The sequence below is a fragment of the Macrobrachium nipponense genome, chromosome 34 (assembly GCF_015104395.2).
Source record: "Macrobrachium nipponense isolate FS-2020 chromosome 34, ASM1510439v2, whole genome shotgun sequence".
Classification (NCBI taxonomy): Eukaryota; Metazoa; Arthropoda; class Malacostraca; order Decapoda; family Palaemonidae; genus Macrobrachium; species Macrobrachium nipponense.
The window spans coordinates 25436917-25458044 of record NC_061095.1 but is presented as its reverse complement, the minus strand read 5'-3'; the positions used below and the strand labels follow the sequence as shown (position 1 = coordinate 25458044).

The window sequence follows — 21128 nt, the reverse complement described above, 5'->3', positions numbered from 1 at the left end:
GGAAGTCACAGCATCTTGCAGAGTAGGACCGTTAAGCCCTTCAAACAGGAGCATATATTCCGAGAACCTCCCCCTTAAAGAGGGGGAACAGCGACAGCCCTCTCGGTCTCCTCCTGCCACTTGCGCGTACTTCCTGGTCGGTCCGAAGATCATGCCTGGTACATACGGCGTCGTGACGGGATCGTGCGGGGCGCGCCCCTCACGATCACTGCGCTGTGCCTCGCTCTTCCCGGTGTAAACTGGGGAAGTTGAAGGCACGGGAGAGGAAGACCTGACGCTCCCCTTCGCTCGCTGGCCGAACCAGCGGGCTTGGAGGGCTGCAGGCGATCGCCAACCCGTGGTGGGGATCGAGCTGCAGGCCTAGTCGAGTCGTTTCCCTGGGGAGAACGGCTGGACCGAGAACAGAGACACCGATCTCGTGTGTCAGGGGAACTGCTGCTGGTTGCCGTACCCGCACGTTCCCTGTGGGAGCGACGGTCGGGCTACCTGCGAAGACCACTGTCACGGTGAGACCGGTGCCAGTCCTCACGGCGCGTCACACCGCTGGTGCCTGCCAGCCGCTGGCACCGGCGATCGGGAGGACCTCTTCCCAGCCTCAGCACGTGGCCAGTAAGAGACCGTCACGTTAGCCCGGGTAGCCAGCTGATCGCCGTGAGAGCGAGAGCTGGCCTGGTGGGAGGCGCCTGAGCGGCTCTCACAAGCCTTCCGCTCCGTGCCGTGAACCTGGCGCCGAGCGAGCTCTGGTGCCTGATTCTTGGCTGCACGGTCACTGGTAGGTGACGGTACACTCGGTATCTCTTGCGGACGAGAGGCCGAGACGGAACCTGGTGTAGTGGCAAAGCCCCTGACACCAGGCGAGGAAGTACCGGTGTTAGCCGGTACCCCTCTGGTCCCCGTAGTCTTCTTCCTTCTTGAAGAAGAGAGACGGGCCCCGCTCCCGAAGGAGCAGGAGGACCAGCGGAAGGAATCCTCCGTCCCACCGAGGTGAGACGGGTCTCCCGAGAAAGCTCCCGAGGGAGACTTCTTAGGAGGGAGGAGGCAACCTTCTTCTTCCTCGGCTGTGAAGCCTTAGAAGTCGAAGGGGAAGAGGCGGCAGCCGACGACGATGAAGAAGATGAAGACGACGATGACGACACCTTCCTCCTCTTCTTCGTCAGCTTCCTCAGGACAGACATAAGATCTGCCATCCAGGGCGGAGCCGGGGCTGCTGTAGCCGAAGCCACAGGGCCTGGACGCACCTGTACAGACAGACCAAAGTCTGGGGCAGTACCACCACGAACAGGGACAACGTCAGCAGGTATGGGCATCTCAGGAACAGCAGGCACAGCCAGCACAGCATTGGCAGGGACAGCCAGCGCAGCAACGGCAGGGACAGCTAGCACAGCAACGGCAGGGACAGCTAGCACAGCAACTGCAGGGACAGTCAGCACAGAATCAGCAGGTACGGCAGGCAGCACCGGAAACACAGGAGGTGGAGCAGCAGCCAGCAACATCCTGGTACTGGCGGCAGGTCCAGGGGCAAGCTCTAGGGCAGCGGAAGTGTGGTCGCGGCAGCGCGGCAACCACGAGCGGCGGCGGCATGACCCCCTCTCGGTACGGCAAACGGCACTTCACAGCAGCTGTAGGCAAGACTGTTACCACGTGAGGCGAGTACACCAGGTGAGGAGGGACGTCGTCACCTGGAGTCGATATCGTTGTTGTGGTCACCGCTCCATGGGTGACCACAGCAGGCCCAGAACATAGAACAGCAGCCCCTGGACACTAGGCACGCCCTGCAAATCGAAGGACGCCCATACCTCATCAAGGTCCACCCTCGTGGCAGTAGCACCTGCTGAAATAACAGTAGTAGTGATTAGTGGGGGGGGGGAGGAAGTCCCCTCACACGGGGGGGGCGAGCCCCACACCGAACGAGCGGAAGACCCCGAATACAATTGTACATCGGACGGCACGAGCGCCCTCCCCCCCCGCGCTTCGACGGATCGGGCGAGGAGAAGGACCCAGATAACCTCCCCCCGCGAAGGGGAAGGGCCATCTGTGGGAGCTGAGCGGGGGGGTGGGGGATTCTCGTTCCCCACCCCCGCACAGCACCCATGTACCCAACAAACAATAATAAAGAGCCCGAGAGCAATCGTGCCCTCGGCACCGAATGCAAGGGCATAAGGATCAATTCCCTGACTGAGCGGAACTTGAACCAAAATAAATATTGATGCAATCAATATTATAAGGAATAAAATGAAAAAGAATCTTGCATTACGATTCACTTACCAATGAAAGAGGGCTCGGATCCAGCGCATTTGCGCCCTCGGTACCGAGCGCAAGGTAAAAGGATCCATTCCCGATTATGAAACGGAAACCTTGATCCATGATGAATTGATGTAATCAAAATATATATGAAAATGAAAAAGAATACTGCGCTTGCGATTTCACTTCATACAAAATAAAAAGGGGAAGGATCAATTCCCGGGTAAGAGCGGAAACATTGATCCAAGTAAATAATGCAATCCCAATAAAATATGAAAATGAAAAAGAATACTGCACTTGCGATTTCACTTCATTCAAATAAAAAGGGGAAAGGATCAATTTCCGGGTAAGAGCGGAAACTGATCCAAATGAGTATTAAACAATCAAAATAAATATATGAAATTGAAAAAGAATACTGTACTTGCGATTCCACTTTCATACAGAATAAGTTTTCGTGCCGGGCGCATTCGCTCGGCAACGAGCACACAGGTCAAAAAAATATAAATGAAAAGGGTACTTACTTACGATTTTCATCTACACATTTCCAACCAAAATATAAGGCTCGGAGCGAGCGCTCTCCCACCCTCGGCACCGAGCATACACAATACGAGGATCGTTTCTGGGAAATATGAATTCCCGCACTTACGCCCTTCAGTCCCGGCACTCGGGTAATCGGAGGGCGTGGTGAAACCAAGATCCTTTAATTCACAATTGAATTCAATGGAAATAAAGATGAAATGATTGTACTTACAATTCAGTTTCACTAGATAAATAGAAAAAGAAAAACACAACCATGCGATAGCAACGACGATGAAGCGGGCAGAGAGCAATGCTACACACGTCTACACGCCAGCAGGCCGAAAGCAAAATGACAATTTGTCGAAAATTGCATTTTTCCTAACTATACAAACCTGAGGTCCTTTAACAATAGGAAGTAGCTAAGCGGCAGCTGGAACGGTCGTAAGCTTCGAACAAGGGTGGGGAGAACGGTAGTAACTGAACTTGTCCGACAGTCGCGCGCCGCGCGACTGGGAGGTAAACAAATCACTTTTGCTTTTGGCCCATGCAAAATACGCAGAGTGAGGGGTGGCATGAGGAGGGACTATATGTAAAGGACCTCAGGTTTGTATAGTTAGGAAAAATGCAATTTTCGACAAATGTCATTTGTTCCGATACGTAATACAAACCATCGGTCCTTTAACAATAGGAAGACTCACTTCTTGGTGGGAGGAATCTGAGTCTTTTGATGAACAGACTGGTGTTCGTCCATCCCTGGAATGCCTCCCTGGTCGTAAGAGCGAGGGAGGGATCCAAGCCTCTGTCCGATTGATCGGGGTGTGCACCGCAGGATCAATGGTCAGACCTCTGGGCCGAGTACTAAGAGAGAGGCAAGCGTATCCTCTTCGTACCAGCAGCAAGAACTTGTTCCTGTTTGCAAGAGGCAACATAAAGTATGGGTTGTCTCAAGCTGGCATCCACTTCCTCCCCCTTGTTGGAGGAAGTGGTGGATATACGCTCCTATCCCTAGTGAAAGGGATAGGATGGGGCTCTGTTGAGTAGCTCACCTGGCAATCTTGTCCTTATCCAGCAGGGTGACGACCGTGTCCCTCTAACCACAGGTAGAGGGGGAAGAAAAAGATGGGAAGAGGAGCCAGTCACACTCTCATTCACCATCCATTCTTACGGTCACACCAGGACTCGATGCTGTTCAGCCTGCGAGGGTCTGGGTTCGCTACACAACGTGTTGAGCAGCCACCACGGTCCCAAGGAAAAAGATCCAAGGACCTGTGGGCAATATCCCGAAGTTAGAAGAAGGGCATGTGGTCTGGTTGGACCAGACCCCTGCCTTCAGTACCTGCGCCAAGGAGAAGTTCCTGTGGACAAGGCAGCATCTCCTTCGCATCGAAGGCGGTGAAGTCCATTAGGGAGGGGATTGTGAACGACTCGAACCAATCGTCAGGGACCGAAGGGTTCTGAGTCTTCGCTACAGAAGTTCGGTACGAAATCGAGCGTCACGGATCCCCATCCCTGGGTGCCTGACTTCGCAGGAGAAGTCATGCAGTTCCTCAGAGGAAAAGAAGGAAATAGTCGCATGACCTATCCCTCTTCTCTACTTCGGTGATGTCCAGTACCCAACTGGTCTGTCCGTTAGCAACGAAGTCTCTCGCATCCTCCTATCCCCATGCAGCGAATTTCTTCCGGTAGTGGATAGGACACCGACACTCCATGGTGGGTGTCAATGGTATGGGTACTGTGACAAGCTATTAAACGAAGTAATGGTTGCTGTGTAACAACCGAACTAAGTCAACAGCGTAATTCGTAAACTGACTCGGGCGCTCTGACAGCTGCCGACCGACTGCGTTCGGTAGGAGGCAAGTTGTCAAAGCATCCGAGTAAGTCACGTTGACCTTCGCCTTTAAATGGGTTATGCCGAGAGACCAACCAATGATGTATTTGTTTGTCACCATTGCCGGACAGCGAGGTGATGATTCTCTTAAGGCATGTACCCAACAGGCGAAAGTCAATTGCCTTCTAGAGACCTAGGTCCCTGAAGGTAAAACATCTCATGTTTGTTGAATCTCAGCTAAGAGAAACAATACTATGTACCGTGAAGACGAAGGTAGATATTGAATGCAACCTACGTCTTCACATATGAATCGAGAGATCTCAAGATTCATAACCTGCTTACAAATGACTGAAACGCTACCCGCTATTTCATTGCTGTCCGGTGAGAAAGTCGTAGTTGCAATGAAAGCGGGGCGTTCTTCGGTAATGAAAACACAGGTGAAAGCCGCCTGAAGAACTGCTTCTCATGGGCTGAACATTTGGAGGTAGAGCTGTCAGGTCGGAGAGTAGGGCGATGTCTTCTGACACATCTTGTAATTCGGGTTGAACAATGAACAATTGTACACCTACGAATACGAGATATTTTGAAGACAAACTCAGATGTCTGCAAAATCATTCGCATTATCGCAGTGCGATGCAGCGGGAGACTTGTACAGACTTCTGTTACCGTGCGGTAAACAGAAAGATGCAAGAGTCCAAGAGATATCTCTGTTGAAAATTCTCGCAATGTCGAAGGCGATGGAATCTAGCGTCACCGCAGTAGATGGTCCTTCATTATTGCGAGAATCCCCGTTAATCAGAGACCTAAGTCCATGATTGTTAGGCAGAGATACGGTTCGGTAGTCAATCAAGCAGGGGAGAGAGAGACATACATGACCGTGAATCTCGGAGGCCCAGCTGATACTGAGCTGCTTATATCAGGCAGTTCAATACGCAGTGGTTGGAGCCATGCTGGGACTCCGTCATCCTGAGTTGCAAGGTAATCCATTATTCCACGAAGGAATGCGTTCGGCTAGAACTACCGAGCATAAAAGATATGCTCGGGCAATTATATTTAGGCGAAACGAATTTCGGTAAATATAAAAGTTGAAATGGTGTTGTCGTGACAAAACCATAAGTATATAAAATTGAAACTGAAAACTCCTGGGAGGTGCAGGCAACCCCGAGTTGCAGTTCAATTATAATACTTCTCGTCTAAGTCGCAATCCGTAGAATAACTAGATATGCGCCTACCCCTCGGACAATTCAACTGCTTAGCAGAATCAGGTCGCGAGGTTAATATACGTAGTATATTTGTAGGATTCTGAACAACGATCTCCATCCTAAATTCTTTCCTTCAAGAAAACAAAATAAGGATTGGAGATCGACCACCTTCGTTCTCTATCAAAGAGAGTGAGGGAGAAGTCGTCTCGAGGAAAGCTTCAATGGTGAACAGAATACTAAGACGATAGTTCAAGCCAAACTGGATATTCCCGTCCGATCTCCTCTATTCCAGGTTGGTCGCCTACTGTGAGATAGTTTCTTCAGCAGCAGTCTTCTTCACAATGCTAGAAATTCCAGGAATTCGAGCATAGGCGAGGTTCCCGATTATCGTGTAACATATCGGGGGGGGATTCTCGTCTCGCTCACTTTGGACCGTGGTCTCGCGTAAGTGTTTGAAGATCGTAAAAACTCGAACACTCTGAATGCGCTAGAAATTCCGTAGAATTCTAAGCAGTCTGCGAAACCCCCACCGAATTCGTCAAACGATATCGGCTGGTGGTCCTCTCGATTCCCGTAGAAATCGAATGGAGCAGGATTCCTCCTCAACGACCGGGGCTTACGTCAGGTAGGACCCGAAGGTCCCCCCGGTAGCGCAGTCCCGAACGTGGGATCCTACAAAGAAATCTCTGTAGGATCCTTCCCCTTTCCCTCGTAGCCGTAAGGAGAGAGGGAATGGGGAAGGAATGGATACTCGCTCGCCTTCCCAGTGGAACTAGCAGTTGGAGAAGAGTAGGAGCAGCCATCGCCTTGCGGCGATGGCCTCTCAGAGTCTGGGAAAACGTATCGTCAGGAGAAAACGTTTTCCCGCGGAGGGTTACGAACTCTCACTGTAGGTAAGGGGTCTGCCGCCACTGTGAACGTCGTCTGGGTGGGGCTGATCGACAACCTTGGACAGGAGAGAGCCGATACCGTCCTCCGACTCATTCCAGTCCTCGTCGAGGTCGAAACCTCTCAGGAGGACCGAAGGAGTATTTAAATACGGTGTCCGAAGACACGTAGAAAAACGCCGCTGTCGCAGTAGAGGAGGTGGAAGTAGCTTGATCGACCGGCCAGAAACTGAGAGAGCCTTCTTGTCCGGAGACGAGACACTGGTTCGAGACAGAATCGGCAAGCTCCGATCGCGGCAGACCCCCGTCGGTTTGGGTTCCCTCTCGGGCCCCAAAACGACTCGAGCAGAGACGTGGGCTCTGCTGGTGGGAGCGGCAATCCTTCCGCAGGGTCATTATGCTGACGAATCAGCTTATGACTTCTGCAATTCCTCTGTATCTCGGGAGTAACCGCGTCTTGCGGAGTAGGACCGTCCCAGTCCCTCCAACAAGAACAGATCCCTAGATACTCCTCCTTCAGAAGGAGGAAGAGCGGCAGACCCCTGACGGTCGCCTCCAGCTAATTGCGCGTATGTCCTGGTCGGTCCTAGAACCGTGCCTGGTCCATACGGCGTCATAGCGGGGTCGCGAGCGGCGCACCTCTCGCGATCACTCATAGGTACCTCGCTCCTCCCGGCGAGACCCGAGGAGGTTGAAGGTACAGAGAGGCAGACCTGACGCTCCCCCCTAGCTCGCTGGCAGGACCAGCGTGCTTGGAGGGCTGCTGCTGATCGTCAACCCGCGGTGGCGATCGAGCAGCATGCCTAGCCTTGCCGCTCGCCTGAGGCGAGAGGCTTGGCTGAGAACGTCGACGCTGATCTCTAGCGTCAGGCGAGCTGTTGCTGGTTACCGTCTCCGCCCGGTCCCGATGGGAGCGGCGTCAGGTGACCTGCTAGGCTCGCTGTCACGGTGAGACCGGCGAGTCGTCCTCTCGGCGCGTCGAGCCGCTGGTACCAGCCGTGGCTGGTACCGACGGCCGCGGGGACCCCTTCCTCGCCTCAACCCGTTATGGGAGAGGCAGACCTGACGCTCCCCCCTCGCTCGCTGGCAGGACCAGCGTGCGTGGAGGGCTGCTGCTGATCGTCAACCCGCGGTGACGGTCGAGCAGCACGGCCTAGCCTTACCGCTCGCCTGGGGCGATTGGCTCGGCTGAGAACGTCGAGACCGATCTTCTAGCGTCAGGCGAGCTGCCGCTGGTCACCGTCTCCGCCCGGTCCCATCGGGAGCGGCGGACGGGTGACCTGCTAGGCTCTGTGTCGCGTCGAGACCGGCCAGCGTCCGATCGGCGCGTCGAGTCGCTGGTACCAGCCGTGGCTGGTACCGGCGGCCGCGGGGACTCCTTCCTCGCCTCAACCCTGGCTGATCAGCGACCGTCACGTTAGCCCGAGCAGCCAGTTGATCGCTGCGAGAGCGTCCACTGGCCTGGCGAGAGTCGTGTGCACGACTCTCGCCAGTCTTCTGCTCCGCGCCGCTGTCTTGACGGCGAGCGAGCTCGGGCGTCAAAACTTTGGCTGGACGGTCTTCTTGGAAGAGCGTCCACTCGGTGCTTCTCGCGAACGAGAAGCGGCCGAGACGGAACCTGGTTTAGCGCAGACCCGCTAGCACCAGGTGAGGACGCACCAGCCGAGGCTGGTGCCCTCTGGTCCCCGTCGACTTCTTCTTTGCAGAAGAAGCGACGGGCCCCGTTGCCCGAAGGAACAGGAGGACCAGCAGAAGAGCTCCCCAGACTCGCCTGAGCGAGCCGGGCCCTTAGAAGATCCCGAAGGAGTCTTCTTAGGGGGGAAGGAGGCAACCTTCTTCTTCTTCGGCTGTTTGGCCTTAGAAGTCGAAGGGGAAGGTCTTCTTCGCCAGGCTCCGCAGGACAGACGTCAGGTCTTCCAATCCAGGAGGGAGCCGGGGCAGTTGCCGAAGCAACAGGGCCCGACTGCACCTGTCCGGAAAGACCTGAGACTGTGACAGCATCACCAACAGCAGGAACAACAGGAACAGGTCCAGGAACCGCATGGAACATCTGAAAGTGAATGAGCAGCAGGCACCTGATCTGAAAGGGAATTGAGCGGCTGGGACAGCAACAGGTACGGCAGGCACGGCAGGTACCACAGGAGAGACAGGCGTCCTGTCGGCAGCTACCGTCATCCTCGGCACTGGCGGCAGGTCCGGGGCCAGGGGGTACTCTTTGGGCAGCGGCAGTCCGGGGGGTCGGCATACAAAGAACCCAGGTGGCGGTGGTCACCGTCCTGATTGGCACGGCAGGAATTGGTTCTGGATTGCAGCCGTGGGGTGTTACCGACATGACATGTGGTGTGTACACCAGGTGCGGTGACATCTCATATGCTGGTGTCGAGATTTGGTTGTTGTAGTGGTTACCGTATCATGAGTGACCACTGCCGACCCCGCCAACCGCTGAAATCAACCCTGCAGTCCCAGCGAACTCTCACACCTGTCCCAGGTCGTCCTCGCTGATGGCAAACCTGCGGAAGCAAACAGTCGGGTTAATTAGAGGGGCTTCCTCGCGCCTGGGGGGAGAGAACCCCACCCAGAGCGGACGGAAGACCCCGAGTAACAAACTGGACGTCCGTTACCAAAGGAGTCACTGGACTTCCGATGACTTTTGTGTCCTCGTACAGCAACCCACCTGCGCCTCTGACGAATGCATACACGTTACACAGGGCTCGTTGCGGGAGCACTCTCGCCCCCGACAACGAGTACAACCTCGTGAGGATCTACATCTACATTCAAGGTCGTCTCCCACGGATGTAGCACCTGCGTAACATAGATAGATTAGTAAGAGGGGTTCCCTCACGCACGGGGGGAAGACATGCCCCACCCCGAACGCAAGGAAGCCCCCACATACAAAATACAATGAAGAAGCTGAGCGGGGGCAGGAAGGAAGACGAAGAATCGGCTACCAACTTCCTGGCAGACCTTCGCTTCCCCCACCCCCGCACAGCAGTGAAAAGTAATATGAAAATGAAACAGAATACTGCCCTTGCGATTCAATTCATAGAACTTAAAAGAGAAAGATCAATTCCCGGGTAAGAACGGAAACTTGATCCAATAATATGATGCTATCATAAAATATATATGAAAATGAAACAGAATACTGCACTTGCGATTTCATTTCACATAAAAAATCGTAAGGATCAATTCCCGGGTAAGAACGAAAATTGATCCAGATTAAATTCATGCAACCAATAAATGAAAATGAAAAGAATATTGCAATTGCGAATCCACTTTCATTGCATTCTATATACAAAATTAAAAGTTCGTGCCGAGCGCACTCACACTCTCGGTAACGAACGCACAGGGCAAAAATATAATGAAAAAGTACTTACATTTTTCAATTACACCTTTCGCCCAAATACATGACTCGGCGCGAGCGCGCCGCCCTCGGCACCGAGACATAATTCAAGGGTTCATAATTAAGTAATGAAAATGAAAACAGTGTACTTACAGTTTCATTTTCAAGTCAAACAAACCATTAGTAGAAAACACAATATAAACAAAGCATACGACGATGAAGCGGGCAGAGAGCGATGACGAAAACACGTCCTTCACACCCGCGGCCGAAAGCAAAAGTGATTTGTTTACCTCCCAGTCGCGCGGCGCGCGACTGTCGGACAAGCAGGTTAACTACCTGTTCTCCCCTTGTTCGAGCTTACGACCGTCCAGCTGCCGCTTAGCTACTTCCTATTGTTAAAGGACCGATGGTTTGTATTACGTATCGGAACAAAGTGATTGTTTACCTCCCAGTCGCACGCGTGCGCGCCTGTCGGACAAGCAGTTAACTACCGAACCCCTTGTTCGAAAGCTTACGACCTATCCAGCTGCCGCTAGTAACCTTCCTATTGTAAAAGGACCGAAGGTTTGTATGCCGTGTCGGAACAATTCGACATTCGGTCAACTTTAACTCGTCCGAAATGGTTGAAATCTGCAATTCTAATCTAAAACTCTTGCAGTATCGTAATGTTCAATCATTTTTCTTTATTTTGAAACAAATTGGAAGTCTCTAGAACAATATTTAGATTTACGGTGAATTTTTGAAAAAAACATTTTTTCATGTCCTCATGTTACAAATTCGTGCATCATTTTATGGTAATATTTTTCCGGTGTTGCTTTTATCTTTTTACAATGTATTATATATAAGAAAGTAACTCGTTAGCTTTAACCGTTTTTCGCACAGCGTGATTTGAATACAATTATGGATTAATTTTTTTTTTCGCTACCATATATCGCATTATTTACATATGATAATGATATTTTTTTTTTCTTCTGGATTCTCTGTTGCATACTAAACTTCAGGCACTGACAAAAAAAGGAGCCAAAAATGAACTCTTAATCTTCAAAACTAAGCGCACTGTGATTATTTGAACAAAATATTTTTTCCGCTTCCGCGCTCACTCCAAACCCGCCTCGGCATACGGGAGAGGTTTTGATTTTTAGGGCTTCGGCGTAAGAGGGTTAAATGTGGAAGTGTCCATTTAGCTTACAGAAGCAAATGGTTGAAAAGATAATGCACAATAACTTCAGATAATTGTCAGATATTGAAGAATACTCTGAGGAACAATATTCAAAACACACTACATTTTCCCTGAAGAAAGTTACTGCCGTTGCTAGTATATGTCAATGAGAGGGAAGGGCATTGGATAATGAAATATAGTAAGACCAAACTCCCATTATAAAAATTGGATCACCTGAAGATTAGCGACCCCTAATACCTCTCCTGAAGAAAATCGACCCCAATATTTTCCTCCTGAAGAAAAGCGACCCCAATATTTTCCACCTGAAGATAAACGACCCCTGCTTGTTGGTGTCTCCAATCTTCAGGTGACCCACTTTAGTTCATAATATTATAGAAAAAAGGAGAAAAAATATAGATATATATTCATTAAAAACTACTTTATTAAACATTTGTTAAAAACACAAATTTAGACAAACAATCAATAGTTCATTAAAAGTGTATTGGCTTGCAATTTCAGTACAAAATTAATCAAACCTACTGTAACCCCTGTGGCTAGCGCGTGCAGCGCAACATTACCTCTTGCCAGAACATACTGAGCTTGCCAAGAATCTTTAAATATGCGGATAAGGCGCGAGGCGCCGTTCCGCCACGGCCTTACGGTAACCCCTGTTAATTCCTCACCTTTAGAAAAGCGACCCCAATATTTTCTACCAGAAGAAAAGCGACCCCAGCGTGTGTTGGGGTCGCTTTTCTTCAGGTGATCCCAAAAATTATTATAATCTGCACACTAAAATGAGATAGAAAGGTACCATAGCAAAACTGACCTGTTCTGGATTACCAGGAAATTGCTGTTCGGCATAGTTGCGAAACTGTTCATACGTCTGTTGATTTAAGGCTTCCTGAATCTGCCTCCTGTAAAGAAACATTTTGAAAGATGTACATAAAGTAATATTTTTCCAAAACTGGCACATTACAAATAAGTAAAAGGGATTACAAAGCCAGTAAAAAGCTTAGCTATTGGATGAATAGGAAAGGAAAAATGTACCCAAAAAGTATTTCAACTACTAATATAATTGAAGTACTATTTCAATTAATGTGGCATTACTCTGCTGGCCCCTATTTTCCTGAGCTTTTGGAGTTTTATTCACTTTTACCAAGTAACTTTAAGTGGTTAGTTTCAGAACATCGCAGCTCTTGGTAAGTTGTTTTGAATGAATTGAGTTAGGTTAATTTCAAGTTCACATAATTCTAATTTTGGGTTTTGATTTAAAGTATGCATGTTACTTTTAGCATTAGCTTCATTATGCCTCAACATACTTGTGGGGGAGGGAAGGGGAACCCTGTAGTACATTTATGCTGTCCTCACAACAAAAGGAACCCCATTACAGTGCCCAGAAATAACTGGCAATTTGTCTATAGAATGGCCTCTCATTCAGTGGTATAAGCGTGCTGCACCTGCTACTTCTACTTTCTTTCCACCCATTCAGTCTTCTTCCTTCAATTATTGCCTTGCTTCCTGACCCTGACTGTGTGAACTTCATAAATGCCCTATTGCTTCCTTGAATGATTTGTCTCATCCTTTCTCCAAGTCTACTACTCCTCCTGCTTTGACTAAATCTTTTGCCCTTTCTGCAAGTTTTCTTGGCCCCTCTGCACTTAAGTGCACCTGAATATGTCCTGAACAATTAAGGCTATTCTTGATAAATGAATTTGTAAAAAAACTTGTCCTATTGTAAAACAATTCTCACGCTTTGATTTCTATAGTTTTCGTTTTAAATTAACTAAATTGTAAACTTTTGATACATGTATGAAACATTATGCTTCGAACTCCCCTTCATCACACATTACTTGCATTCATCAGATAGGAAGACAATCCTCTAGCCATATAAAAATTGAAATATAAGACATTCTAGTTGCAAACACTTACACTAGACATGAAAACCCATCTACAGAAATATATTATCAGTTTCAAACTAAGAAAACAAATCTTACTTTGTCTCTTCTTGCTTTCTCCTCTCTTCCTCTTCTCGTAATCGTTCCTCCTCTTCTATTCTCCTTTGTTCCTCCTCCTCCTTCCGTCTTTCCTCCTCTTCTCTCCTGAAAGATTAAATCAAAGTGAAGTCACCTACCTCGTTTTCAAGAAAAGTTTCCATGAGAATAAATTCCTAACCCCCAAAAGACAAATGGTGTTTTGCAATAACAGCAGCCAAACAAACTAACTGAAAAACCACTCTGCTTATTCTATTACATCCAGTTTGATAACAGTCATTATACAGGCTTAATGGAAGCATGGAATTACCCAAAGGAATACCTGGCAAATCCTGAAACAATTACATTTAATCTATGAATAAGAATACTATTACAATCCATAAGACAAGAGTACAGGCATAAGGGTTAGGTAATAGCAAACATTACAGTTCCTTAAAATATGAAAGGTTATAGTCGGGTAGGTTGAGAAAATAAACAGAGATATAATCTTGCAATGACATTAATTCACAAATTTGCATATCATAAATAACTCGAGATATATTTAAAAAGTTTAACAACACTGCATGCTAATCATCCACTAGCCCATCATTTCAGATGCTTTTTCACAATATATGAACCAACAAAGACCAAATTGTGTTAAAGAGAGTCATCAAGAAAGAAGAAAAATGGAAAAGCCTTCACATCACCTGGAATAACATAAGTTAATAAGAGTAGCAATGAGTGATAGGACTAGACAAATTGTCAGTTTGGCTACATTCCAGGTAGATAATCAACAAAAGCAGTCTTAATAAGGCTCGCACTACTCTAAGCAACACAAACAATAACACTGGAGAGGATTTTGAAAAAGTATGAATACAAAATGTCAAGATTCTTGGCTGGATTACAATGGGAAGACCATATATCCCAAATAAGGAATAGGTGGAAAGAAGTGATGTCCAAAGGCTAGAAAAAGACTGAGATCTAAAGGATAACATGGTTTGAACATGTGATGGGTAAGGATGAGGAAAAGTTAGTCAGAATAGCAGAGGATGTGAAAGTAGAGGTATGAAAACCTGTGGGGAAGACAAGGAAATTACAGAAAAAGGGAAGAGGTGAAGACCTGATGGCAGTTAAAGAAAGAGCAAGATATATAATACAAAAAAACTGACAAAAAAATGTTTGATAATAATAAATGCAATAGAGAAATCCACAGATATATAATATAGACTATACTATTATATATAATATATATAATATATATATTATATATATATATATCTATATATATATATTTATTATATATTATATATAATATATATATATCATATATATATATATATATATAGATATATATATATATATATATATATATATATATATATTGCATATATTTAAAGATAAATCTACCCATGTTAATATTCAGACCTACTGCGCACTGTACCTACATACAGAAGCATAAGGCGAGAGAGCAGTACAATATCTGGTAATCAAAGAATTGGTTTTTCTGGATTGCAGACCCATAACCCACTTACTGATCTATTCAAAACCTCTAATAAGGCTTCATTTAGCACAATGTTATTTCTTCGAGAGCACTCATGTCACTAAAGAATAACCACAATGAAGTTCCCAAACCTCTAGTCTGCGGAACTCTTAAACTGACAAAACTAACCTAACAAAATCACTTCTAATGATAACTGCTATAAGTTAAAAACCTGAGAAAGACAGAAGTTTACAGCCTCTACTACCTAACTTTCAAAGTTTATGTACAAGAGGTTCATGGTTAACCAAGTCAAAGGCAGCACTAAAAAGAATTTTAATAAGTCTATAACCATATCCACTGTTAGATGTAATTAATTAGATATAAAGGATCCACACATTTTTTAAAGCTAGCAAATATAAAATATCTATATACACCATTTACTTCATGCACTCCACCTATCTAAAACTTTAGAAAAAACATTAAATTTTCTTACGCTATTCTTTCTTTCTCAATCTTGTCAGCCCAGAGCGCTTCCACATATGGTCGAAAAGTTTGAACCAGATCACTAAGGCTGTCAATAAACTGCTGCATGGCATCTTCTCTGCTCATAGGTCCCAGAGCTTGCCAAGCTAACCTAAAAATTAAGAAAAAACCATAAGTAAAATACATATATAAAAGTTGATAAGCATAGAGAAATTCACTTTTCTCATTCAAGACTATGACAAGATGCAGTGATGTGCTCTAAAAATAAAATGAAAACAACTATAACCCAAAATCATTTTAATAATAGCAATCCCTTGCTATTTAATAATATTATACCTAAAGCCAGTTCAAAATGTTCTTAATTCACGCTAATGCAGCTGAGAAAAGTAAAGATAAACAGAGAATAAAATATTCTAAATGCAAAATAGTAAAAAAAGGGGAAAATCATCACTGTAAACTTACAAGAAGTATTTTAGCAAAATAAATGTCCATTACCTCCCTTGATAACAGCATGGGTGATCTGACAAGTTCAATGAACACTAAATCTTATGTAGTCAAAAGCTCTCATTTGTTGTAAAAATCAGTATCAACAACCTGCTAAATTACAACAGTAACTAATTGAAACTTTACCCTTTGTATAAGGAAATAAAGATTATACAGAAATACTTACCTTCTATCTTTGCCAACAACATCCAAAACACCAACGGGAGGTGAAGAGCTACTATCATAGGGGCCATGAGTTACTTGTTGAGTTAAAGCAACTAATTGACATTTCTCAGCATATCGTAAATTTACTGCCTTCCCTTCCTTATCTAGAAAACAAGAGAAATACAGCATATATACAGGCTCTTTACAGCTTATATATTAACCATCTACCAGATATATATATATACGTATATCTTTTTTAGTTTTATCAGCACAGCTATAAATCTTACTTGAGATTTCTATAAATTGGCAAAATGAAGAAACAATGAACTAAAATGCCCAAGACATTTCTGTCAAAAATTATGCAAAAATGTAAGAACCATATCTTATGATACTCTTAGGTGAAATAATAAGGCTCTGTAGTTTCTAACTCTGAGGGTCATGAAAGAGTGAATCCATGCTTATCTAATTTTCACTGATTCTGGTCAACATCCTTGAGCAGCTTACTGTCACTGAAGGAAGATACTGGGGATATGAGAGAGAGGTAGTCATGAAGATATATATTTCATCAACACCCATTTCAAAGTTCAAATGGTCACCAAAAATCACTCGGTGGATGACATCCATTTACCTCTTTCATTATCAAACAAAATAAATATCAACCTTGGATTCCTGCATCCATTACATAATCATAGAATCAGGGAAGTTAAAAATTGAAAAGGATTGGCATTTTCAACATAGTTCTTTTTTTTCTTGCATGCTTTACAAGAAGCAGAGAAAAGAGTAAATTTGAGGACACACATTGGATTTATGTTTAATTAAGCAGAGGCCTGGCATTTTCTCGACCTAAAGGTTTACAATCGTTATAATTTTACACAGAAGCATTAAAATGATGAAAGGTTGTTGAGGGAGTCCTAATTAACTCAATACCAATGTTGGCTTGAAACAAATCTTTTAATATTTTACACAGGATAAATGCCAGCCATGTTTTCGAAGGGAACTAAAGGTAGATCTAAATAATTGCTCAGCACCAGGCATTTCCTTGGAAATTGACTTTTAGGTATGGTAAAGGTAATTCTGATTAGGCTGTATTCCCACTAATGCCTACTACTGCTAAGGGGTAGCCTAGGCCAACCTTCAGTCTACACTTGCTCCTTAATTTGGCCGCAAAAAATTCATGGAGCGCACGAGTTGCCTTGTAGTAATCCAGGTTCCAGGTTAAGCCTATATTCAAAGTACATTTCAACAGAATAAACAAGCAAAACCTAAAATTCTAAACTTATCATCTTTCCCCTGTTAGGCTAACTACCAACTTATTAGGGAAAAAATTTTTGCTCCAGGTTGAAATAAGCCCTAGCTACTACCTGACCAGGGGGAGGGGTTAATCGCCTACATAAAATCAGGGTATTTCTACAGAAACAGTCCGCACGGAATGCAAGGAACGTAACCGCGGATACGACATCCACTAGGGATTGGGGCGTCCATTGTATTTCGCCGTGTTTAGTACTGGCCCCTGGGGAGTTAATTACAGTCGTCCGAATAAATATTACTTAAAATTCTTGTTCAGTAGGTAAAACTGCAAAGAAAAACCGCAACTGCCATAGTCTAGGCCGCCGCAGATAAGTACCCTGTTCTACAAAATCAGGGTGGCACCAAAACATTTGAGGTGCTCTTCTGCATTTTTGCCTTCGAATTATCCTATAGCCTAGCTTATGCTAGCCTTAGCATAGCTTCTTAGCTATAATAGGTAGTACTACATAGGCTACCTTGGTTCCTAGACTAGCCTACGTGTACCCGTTTAAATTAGCCTGTGCTAAATATTGCCGACTTCCCTAGGCTGTCAAGAACAACAAAATGAAGCCTGGCCATAAGCTCATAGAACTGATTTAGCGAATAACAATACGAAACAAATAGAACCACCCCAGTCTACCTTTGTAAAATTTCAGGGCGATCCGATAGAGCTCCTGCTGTGTAAAACCCCAGTGAACTTCAACACCATTTTGAACAGGCGTGGTAGCTGTTTCTTCTTGAGTCATGCCGTCTTGTTCACCGTTTTCGTGATTTTCCGACACGGCAAGAGCCTCGACACCCGATTCCACTTCGGAAAGAGCTGGAACGACGTCCGCCCCACTCGCCATGTTTACATGTCACATCTGGTAGAATTTCCCAACGAGAAGTAAAATTTTCGCGAAAAAAGACTTATCAATAGGAATTCTTAAAAATAATAGAATACTATATGAGTTATACAGTGATACATGTGGAGTAATAATCAATTTCAAAAAATTATTTCTGTGACAGTTTTCGTTTAGAAATATTTTGCTGCGCCACGTATTTGATTTATTACTTTTAGTCCTATTGCTGCAACCAGGCGATAGGCTAAATTGTATTTCTTGCACTAAATTGACCAGTCTTCTTTTTTACATTTGTCAAGTTTATCGCATTTCATAGGACCACAGTCATCTGATAACTATGTTAGCAATTTAACTTTTAGCTTGGTTTGGCGTGCCGGTTATTTGAGACAGAATTTAAATGAAACATTTTATGCTGGAAGTATTAGTTCCCTTTGCAGTAAGGGCAACTGTCAGGTGTATATGCATACTTTGGTTACATTTTCATAAAGTATGGTGAATACAGGTAAACATCTTGACCTGTATTTCCACGGAATACAGTCATTATGTATACTACACCAGGATGTAAAAAGACAAGGAGAATTGTACGCATGACGTCATATGGTGCGTTCATCGGTAGCCGCTGGCAGTAGCTTCATCCCCTTGCACGTGATAATTGCCAGGCTGGAGTTTTCGTGAATTTGTGAAAATTCGTGAGTTTTTCGGAATATAGTACGTTATTGCCATGGTGATCTGTGCTATTTGTGGGTGCTTTATCACAGAAAGGGGCAATGTTTCCCTGAATGTGTAGGAAGTGGGTAAAGAACATCTGCAGAGAAATATTGACCATTTGAACACTAAAGTGTGTTCGCTTCATTTTCAACAAAGCAGTTATGTAAAGAAACCTCAGGCACAAATTGTTCAACTTCTGCCCTACAAATGCAAAAAAATTGAAGAAGAATGATGTCATACAGAGCTTACGTTTACCTCTGCATGACAGTAGGCTACCACTCTTGATTCAGGTATTTAACATCTTGACTCTGGTTTAGTCTACCTGTTACATGTTAAAATTGTGGATAAATAGATTAATTATAGGCTTATATGAATACTTCTATTAATTCAAATGCATAAATATATCTTTCGTTCGCTTCCTAATGCAAGTAAATCATATTTGACTTGTTAAGAGTGATAAGATTGAAAATAGGCCTAGACCTACGTGTAGTTAAGGGTAACTGCGAAGGGGATAGGCAGCATAGGCTATACTAGACACGAAAGAGAGAGGGAGACCCGAACATTTGATTGAAATCGTTTTCATGTGCATGAAAAGGCCTATTATCTAGCAAAGGAAGGAGACAGTTATTTTCAAGAGAGAGAGAGAGAGAGAGAGAGAGAGAGAGAGAGAGAGAGAGTTTCGCACAACTGAATGCACCGTAGATGCGTAAGAATAATTATAGAAATTAAAGAGCGTACACATTATGTAATAGCTTCCATTCGATTCTTAATGCAAATGAACCATGTTCACTGGTTAAGATTGACAAAACTGTAATTAGGCCTAGACTCACCCTATCTTCTCAGAACTAGTACTACATCGTACTACTGTGTGAATTTCCAGCTTAAGTGCTTACTCCGCGTTGAATAGCAAATACTATAGATCTTAATATAAATGGTGATATAACCAAACATGAAAATAAATAACAAAGCTGATGCATAGAAGGGCTAGCAGTTAAATTTATCACAAAACCACTTCGTATTGCTCTTACCTTTGACAAGGTTAGTTTATTATTAAAACATTTTCAATTTTCCATCAAGAACGGAATTTTGTGGTCATTTTCACTTACCGCATTCTTATGATTCTAGGAAGCATAAGTTAGCGTGCAATTCAGTGTTTATAGTGGAAACTCAATATATAAAACCGTTGGTTAATTATGTAGTACAATACTTTAAATAGTGCGCGATTAGTTTTACAATAACAGTACATGACAACAAAGTTGTGCAGACATTACGCTTCTGGATGATGTAGGAGTTTTAAAATAGGAGAAATGTTTTGAAGGTTCTCCTATAGCTTGTCAAGTACGGAGAGTATTCACTTCCATAACTTCATCATTAAATTATTTACTGAGTTATAAGTCAACTGATTATTATTTATTTATTTATTTTTTTTTGCTTTTCAGGTAGTTGATTTCCCATTACCTATTAAGTATATATATATATATATTTATATTCATGTTGATATATGTGGTCTAATATGGCTTATTATTACATAAGAACAGAATATGTTTAAAGTACAAATTTTACTGTTATATGAAATACCAGCTTGAAGCTAAGACACTTTAGAATTACCCCAATTCAAAGAACAAAGCATCACATATAATTCATGACAAAGGCTTCCTTTAACGACAGGGAATACAGTGTCAGAAATTAAGATAATAAAAGTTCAGATATTAACATATAAACGATTGAAGAGGCTTACTACACCACTTGAAGAAAATGAGGTCAGTTAAAGATGGCAGCGAACAAAGGCAGGCTTATTCTCTCTTCGGTGTTCTTTAGATTACCCTCATACCAACCCCGCCGCCATCCCTCCCTCCTCACCTCTCTCTCTCTCTCTCTCTCTCTCTCTCTCTCTCTCTCTCGGCTCTCTCTCGTCTCTCTCTCTCTCTCTCTCTCTCTCTCAGTTACGATGTTCCACGCTCATCTCATTAGCCGGAAGTTCCGGCTTCTGTGCTACCCATTGTGCTTCTCATGTCCTAAGCAGTGAATTTACCTACCTGGTGGTCAGTCGACAGTTGTGAAGAAAATGGCTCGATGTTCCTTCGATATATCCATGGCTATCTGATGGAAACTGAAAGTGCTCGGAACAGAACTTTGTTGACGCCTAATCCTTCTCATTTCTGTGCTTGGTATAATCTTACACACACACATTGTTCATTCGAGCGCCTCAGCGGCGTGGTTGGTATGGTATTAGCGTCCCACCTCGGTGGTCGCGGGTTCGATTCTCGGCCATTCCATTGAGGAGTGAGAGATGTGTATTTCTGGTGATAGAAGTTCACTCTCGACGTGGTTCGGAAGTCACGTAAAGCCATTGGTCCCGTTGCTGAATAACCACTGGTTCCATGCAACGCAAAAGCACCAAACAAACAAACATTGTTCATTCGCCGTTTTTTTTTTAGAGTGAAAAGGACTTCAGTGATTGCTAAACTGAAGATGATTGGCCCCACATTGTTCTCTTTGTAACGTGTTTCACTTTGTCTGAACATTACGTTTAT

The 21128-nt window shown here is 44.7% G+C and overlaps 1 protein-coding gene and 1 long non-coding RNA gene across 3 annotated transcripts in view; one reads left to right on the top strand and one right to left on the bottom strand.

Moving 5' to 3' along the window:
• Positions 1-17916, bottom strand: part of LOC135207979 (Golgi resident protein GCP60-like) — a 38920-nt gene extending 21004 nt beyond the window's left edge. The window contains exons 1-5 of the mRNA XM_064240053.1: positions 17685-17916; positions 15780-15921; positions 15120-15260; positions 13171-13275; positions 12003-12090 (exon numbers count right to left, since the gene is read on the bottom strand). Of these exons, the coding sequence (XP_064096123.1) occupies positions 12003-12090; positions 13171-13275; positions 15120-15260; positions 15780-15921; positions 17685-17892 (684 nt within the window). The 5' untranslated portion in view covers positions 17893-17916. The remainder of the gene's footprint in view (positions 1-12002; positions 12091-13170; positions 13276-15119; positions 15261-15779; positions 15922-17684) is intronic.
• An 87-nt stretch (positions 17917-18003) lies between these two features.
• Positions 18004-21128, top strand: part of LOC135207984 (uncharacterized) — a 399748-nt gene continuing 396623 nt past the window's right edge. For both annotated transcript variants that reach the window (XR_010313093.1, XR_010313092.1), the window contains exon 1: positions 18004-18884. This is a non-coding gene — a long non-coding RNA (uncharacterized LOC135207984). The remainder of the gene's footprint in view (positions 18885-21128) is intronic.